At 71.4% G+C, this 6,292-nt stretch overlaps 1 protein-coding gene across 1 annotated transcript; it reads right to left on the bottom strand.

Moving 5' to 3' along the window:
* Positions 1–1,607: 1,607 nt before the first annotated feature.
* Positions 1,608–4,986, bottom strand: LOC311186957 (regucalcin-like; the record flags this gene model as incomplete). The annotated part of the gene is made up of 6 exons (XM_084258159.1): positions 1,608–1,658; positions 1,839–1,993; positions 2,357–2,488; positions 2,909–3,124; positions 3,541–3,723; positions 4,824–4,986. The coding sequence occupies 6 exons, from the start codon at positions 4,984–4,986 to the stop codon at positions 1,608–1,610; spliced, it is 900 nt and encodes a 299-aa protein (XP_084114285.1).
* Positions 4,987–6,292: the final 1,306 nt, after the last annotated feature.

Here is a 6,292-nt window from a genome sequence, read left to right as displayed (position 1 = left end):
GGGTTGCACAAGCGCCCAGCTGACCCCCCAGCTGACCCCGCAGCTGACCCCCCAGCTGACCCCGCAGCTGACCCCCCAGCTGACCCCGCAGCTGACCTCGCAGCTGACCCCCCAGCTGACCCCGCAGCTGACCCCCCAGCTGACCCCCCAGCTGACCCCGCAGCTGACCGCCCGCCAGCCCCGGCGCTGCGCAAAGCAGCAGGTAGGATCGTGACGCACGCGTGACCTGCGCCCTGAGCGGGACCTGCCGGACCAGGGGCGGGGGGGCGGGGCGGGGGGCGGAGCGCCCCACTGCTCAGCCTGGTCAAGGCGGGGGTGGGGGCTGGGGGCCTCCCCTGTGCCTCAGGCTGCTCCCCGGGGAGGAGGGAGGCTCCTCCGTCCTCCCTGCTGGCCCCACAGCCCCGCGTGACACCCCGAGAGTCCAGGGGATTCAGCAGCCCTGCCGGGAGGCGGGCTGGGGGCGCCGCTGGCACAGGGTGGGGGCGGGTACGAGGTTGCCCCTGGGCTGCCTGAGACGCCTGCGCTGCAGAGGGGGAGGGTTTGCAGCTGCCCCTGAGACCAGCGCTGTCCATCATGGTGCCAGTGGGGATGCCCCTGCCCTCACCTGTGCGCACCTGTCGCACCTGTGCTCACCTACCGCAGCTGTCCTCCGACGCCTGAGGTGTCCTCAGCTGCCTCACCTGCCTCACCTGCTTCAGCTGGCCTCAGCTGCCTCACCTGCCTCACCTGCCTCACCTGTGCTCACCTGCCTCACCTGGCCTCACCTGCCTCACCTGGCCTCACCTGGCCTCACCTGCCTCACCTGGCCTCACCTGCCTCTCACACTCATGGTCCTATTTCAGCAAATGTATGCGTGTGTGTGTGTGTGTGTGTGTGTGTGTGTGAGAGCCTGTGTTCACGTGCATGCGGGGACAGCAGCGGCCCCTCCCTCCCCTGCACTAAGGCCACTCTCGGTCTGGCCCATTATGGGAAACACCAGGACGGGAAAGTCCAAGCAGACCCGGGAAGTGGGTGCAGGAGCCGGGGAGGGCCGGGGAGGCCGGGGAGGCCGGGGAGGCCGGGGAGGCCGGGGAGGCGCAGGCTCTCAGCAGCCGGGTCTCCCTGGGGGAGAAGAACGTTCTAGAAGTGGACCCTCCAGGCGGTGGCTGTGAAACACAGTGCGGGAGCTCCTGAGCTGCTGGATTTGGCTGAAAAGGCCAACTCTGAGCTCTGCGTGCAGGTGTAGGGGGGCCGGGCCGGGGCCGGGAGGACGGGCTGGGGCGGAGCTGGCCTGTTCCGAGAGGCCCGGCCGGGCCCCTTCCGGGAGGCTGTGGCCGCCGCTTTATAAACTGTGGCTTCTCAGCCGCCTGGCGGGATCCCCTCTCCGTAGGGTCGCAGCTTTACAGGTGACCCTGGGCACAGCTGATGAGGGAAATGGAGGGGCGCGTCCCCAGGGAGCTCCCCCCAGGCACCGCCCCACGGTGTGTGAGGCGCCCCAGCAGCGAGGACACGGGCGGCGGGGTCAGGCTTTATTGTCAGGTGGAATCTGCTGGGGGTGCGGGAGAGCGCAGGCCAGGACAGGCCCACCCCGGGGACCTGGGCAGCTGGAGGCCGCAGGGCGGGGCAGCTCAGCCGGCATAGCAGCGGGGCGCGAGCCCCGACACCCCGAGGCCCGTGACCTGTTGGGAGAAGCAGAGGCGCAGTGCTGGGCGCCAGTCCTCGACCCCGCACCCTAAACACCCGCTTTCTCAGACACACCAGGCTGGGAGATGCCAGGGACGCGCCCCCTAAGCACCGGGGCTCCCCCAGCAGCCCCTGCCTCGCGCTCAGCCCCGCCAGTGAGCCCCCAGGAGCCAGACCTTGAAGACCTGCCCGGCCAGGGGCTCCCGCGACCACTGCTCAGGGCTCAGGCCGTCTGACGCCGACGTCACGTACAGGTCCGAGTAGTGGGGGCCCCCGAAGCAGCAGGACGTGACCCTGGACACCGGCATCTCCAGGGCGCACAGCCGCGTCCCTGGCGACAGCAGAGGCCCAGCTGTGACACGCGCCCCCGAGCGCTCTGCCCACCCACCCCGCAGCCTGCCCAGCGGGGCCCCCAAGGCCTGGGCTCAGAGGGACCCTCCGTGGAGACAGGGTCCCTGCAGGGTGACGCGTGGGATCCGAGAGGACCCAGCCACGGAGCAGGCGGGACGGGGTCTCCCTGGAGCCTGGGGGCGCGGCCCTGGGCCCCCTGCCGTGGGCCCCTGGGCTCAGGCGGGTGGGGCTCCTGGTGAGGTCACAAGCACGCGGGGGCTCCCAGCTGCACTGACCGGCAGCCAGGGGAGGACGGCGCGGCCTGCGCCTCTGTGGATACGTGGCCAGGGCCTTGTGGGCGCACCTGTCTCAGGGTCCACACGCAGCAGCTGGCCCCCGTCGATGCAGGCCACCCAGAGTTTGCCCTCGGCGTCCAGGCACATCCCGTCCGGCATGCCCTCCTCTGCGGGCAGCTGCAACACCAGCCTGGGGGCGGCTGCGAGGGGTGGTCACCAGCGGAGGCCCCGTGCCCTTGGGCCGTGTGCCGGGCCGGGCGGTGGGCGAGGCCTGGCTCCCTGGCGCTGCCAACACCCCCAGTCCCCCTGCGACCCCTGGGTCCCCAAAAGGCTGGTGGCCCGCACCCCAGACTCATTTGCTCAGGGGTGCAGACGTGAGGAGGTTGCCAGGAGGGTCCCCGAGGCCGCCTCCATCCCAGATGTCCCTGCCATGGGCCGGGCTGACCCCTCCCGACCCCTGGGGCTCCGGGGATTCTGGGGGGCCTGAGGGTGCTGGGTACAGAGGCTGTGGGGATGCTGGGGTGTTGACTGCAGGAGGGGCTCTCTGCGACAAGCGGGGTCCCCCTGGCGGGGAGGGGTCTCCGTGGGGGGTGCACAGCGCATGGGGGGCGGGCGCCTACCGAGCTCGCCGCTGCCCACGTGGTAGTCGTAGGCCCGCACGCAGCGCGCCAGGCTGTCCACGTGGTAGAAGGTGCGCTCGTCCCGCGACCAGTCCAGGCCGTTGGGGATGCCCAGGCCGCACAGCTGCCTGGCCACGGAGCCGTCCGCGCTCAGGGTGTACAGTGAGCCCTGGCCCGGCTCCCACACGCCGGGGGCCACCTCCTCCGGCATGGTGCCTGCAAGGGGGGACAGACAGCGGCGCCCCCCACCTCCGGTTTCAGAGCACCCTGCGCCCCCACCCTCTCCCGCCCCACACGGCCCTCCCCCAAGTTATCACCCCTGTGCCGCGCACACCCAAGTGACACCCCCATTACAGGACACCAGGCGCAGCAGGGGCGCGGGACCCCCGGAGGAGGAGGAGTAACAGGGAGGAGGTGCGCGGTGCCGGGTCCCCAGAGCCCCCACGGAGCACCAGTCGCCTGGAGACCACCGGCTCAGGGGCCTGGCCAGCTGCTGGGGCCCATGGTCAGTCGGGGCCAGCGCTGGACCCCCAAGCTGCTGGCGGCGAGAGTTGGGGAGACGCCTCTGGCCCCGCTCGGAGGCAGGCCCTGCGGAGCCATCCCACCCCGGCCACCCCCCCCGGGAAGCCCACCTGCCACAAAGCGCCCTGCGGGGTCCACTTTCCCATCGTTGAACCTGTTGTGGGGCTTGTCGGCGTCCACCCGCGCCATCCACTGCACGCGCTGCGCCTCCCAGCTCAGGATGCCCAGGCAGGTGCCCGCGGCCACCACGCAGGACCCCGGCCGGTGCAGGGCCACGCAGCCCACGGGTATGCCTGCGGCACGGGCAGAGGGAGGGGCAGGGGTTGGCGCAGGGCGCAGGGGTGGAGACCCCCGGGGGCCCAGCTGAGCTGCTGGGGTGTGGAGACCCCAGAGGGCCCAGCTGAGCTGCTGGGGGTGAGTGGAGACCCCAGGGGGGCTCAGCTGAGCTGCTGGGGGTGAGTGGAGGCCCCAGGGGGGCTCAGCTGAGCTGCTGGGGGTGAGTGGAGGCCCCAGGGGGGCTCAGCTGAGCTGCTGGGGGTGAGTGGAGGTCCCAGGGGGGCTCAGCTGAGCTGCTGGGGGTGCGTGGAGACCCCAGAGGGCCCAGCTGAGCTGCTGGGAGTGAGTGGAGACCCCAGGGGGGCTCAGCTGAGCTGCTGGGGGTTCGTGGGGACCCCTGAAGGCCCAGCTGAGCTGCTGGGATTGGTGGAGACCCCATGGGGCTCAGCTGACCAGCTGAGGGTGAGTGGAGACCTCAGGGTGCCCACCTGAGCTGTTGGGGGTGTGTGGAGACCCCAGGGTGCTCAGCTGAGCTGCTGGGGGTGAGTGGAGACCCCAGGGGGGCCCAGCTGAGCTGTTGGGGGTGCATAGCGACCCCCAGGGGCCCAGCTGAGCTGCTGGGGGGGTGGAGACCCCAGGGGGGCCCAGCTGAGCTGTTGGGGGTGTGTGGAGACCCCAGGGTGCTCAGCTGAGCTGCTGGGGGTGAGTGGAGACTCCAGGGGGGCCCAGCTGAGCTGTTGGGGGTGCATGGAGACCCCCCCAGGGGCCAGCTCAGCTGCTGGTGGGGGGGGTGGAGACCCCAGGGGGCTTGGGGCTGGCAGATCCCAGGCAGATTCTGCGGCTGCTGGTTCCTTCTGAGAGTGGGTCCCAGCCCTGTGCCCCACGCCCCACCCCGAGCTGCAGGTTGTGATGGAAGAACATCTCCAGGGGATGGCGAGTCAATGGCCGCGGGCGCCCCGGACGTGCTGTTGGCCTGGGGGGCATGTCCACAGGGCGGGGGTGGGCCACATACTTCCCAGGCTGGTCAGTTCCCACCTTCCCGGATGCCCCCCCCCCCGCAGGCGCCCCCAGGGGGATGGGGCTGCGCATGGCCCGCCCCACGCCCGCGCCCACTCACCCAGGCCCACCGACTGCACCTCGCGCGAGCAGGGGTCCCAGCGGCACACCCTCCCGGCGTTGATGTCCACGTACAGCAGCCCCCCCGCCTGCTCGTCCCAGACGGGGCCCTCGGCCATCCGGTGCGTCTCCGCGATGGCCGTCTCGATCTTCACGGACGCCATGGCCTGCGGGGACAGCCCGGTGGGGGCCCGTCCTCGCGCCTCCGGGCCGCGCAGAGACCCGGTGCATCCGGGTGCTGGGTGAGAGGTGCGCGGCCCCCCCGTCTCCCCTCACCCCCAAATAGAAGACCCCGCGGAGCCTCGGTGCCCACAGAGACCCCCTCGATCCAAACCGCCTCTGCGGAGACCTCCTGACGCGGAGCTTGTTTCACGGGACTCATGTCGCGGCCTTGTGTCGCCCCCCCCCCCCCCCCCCCGGCAGGGGCCACCGTCCCAGGTAAGTGACCAAGTGACCATGCAAGCTCCTCCCCGGGTCGGGCACCGCCTGCTCCTCCCACTGCTGCTCTCAGGAGAGCCTGGTCCTCCCCAGTCGGGCTCCTCCCTGGCCCTCCTCCCGCCTCCTCCCAGCTCCCCGGGCCAAGTCACCCTCCTCCCTGGCCCTCCTCCACCCGGCTCCTCCCGGCTCCCCCCGTGTCCTCCACGGCAGGGCTCCAGCCTCCCAGGCCCCGCTCGGCTCCGTCCGACAGGCCCCTTCTCACACCCGCCACCCCGGAGGGGCTCCCACCCAGGGCCCCCTCTGTCCGGGGACCCCACCCAGCTCCCAGCTCTGCTCTACCATGGGGGGTCCCCACGCCCCATCTTGGCTAAGTCCTGCAGGCTCCCCCAGGCCTGATCTCTGCTCCATCGCGGGGGACACCCTCCGGCCCGCCTCGGCCCTGCCCTGGGGAGGCCTCTGTGGCTGCGGGAGCCGCCTCCCGGCCCAGCCCTGCGAGGGCCGAGCCCACCTCCCGGCCAGGGGCTGCGGGCTCTGGGCGTCCAGGCCTCCTGGGCTCTCGTCCCCTCCCAGTGCCGCCCCCGGCGGTCACTAGGCAACCGCACCAGGTGTTGAACACACCCGTTCACACGCACCGCCCAGCACACGGCTCACCCGGGCAAGCACCCCTCACCCGTGCATGCAACTCACCTGGGCAGGCGCCTCCCGGTACATGCAACTCACCTGGGCAGGCGCCTCCCCACCCATGGGGCTCACCTGGGACATTACCCCCCTCCTCATTCATGGAACTCACCTGGACAGCTACCTCCTGGCCCGTGGCCCTCACCTGGGCAGGCACCTCCCAGTACATGGGGCTCACCTGGGCAGGTATCCCTCTCCCCCAGTAAGTGGGCCTCACCTGGGCAGCCCTTCCCAACCCCTGGGCCCACCTGAACTAAATGTCCCAGGACACGGGCCTCCTGTGTAGGCATCCTCTGCCCATGGCTCTCGCCTGCACAGGTATCTCCAAGCCCACGGGCCTCACCTGGGCAGGTA

Source organism: Talpa europaea (assembly GCF_964194135.1).
Source record: "Talpa europaea genome assembly, chromosome: X".
NCBI lineage: Eukaryota > Metazoa > Chordata > Mammalia > Eulipotyphla > Talpidae > Talpa > Talpa europaea.
Note: the sequence above shows the minus strand (reverse complement) of the source record. Positions and strands in the feature narration are given on the sequence as shown.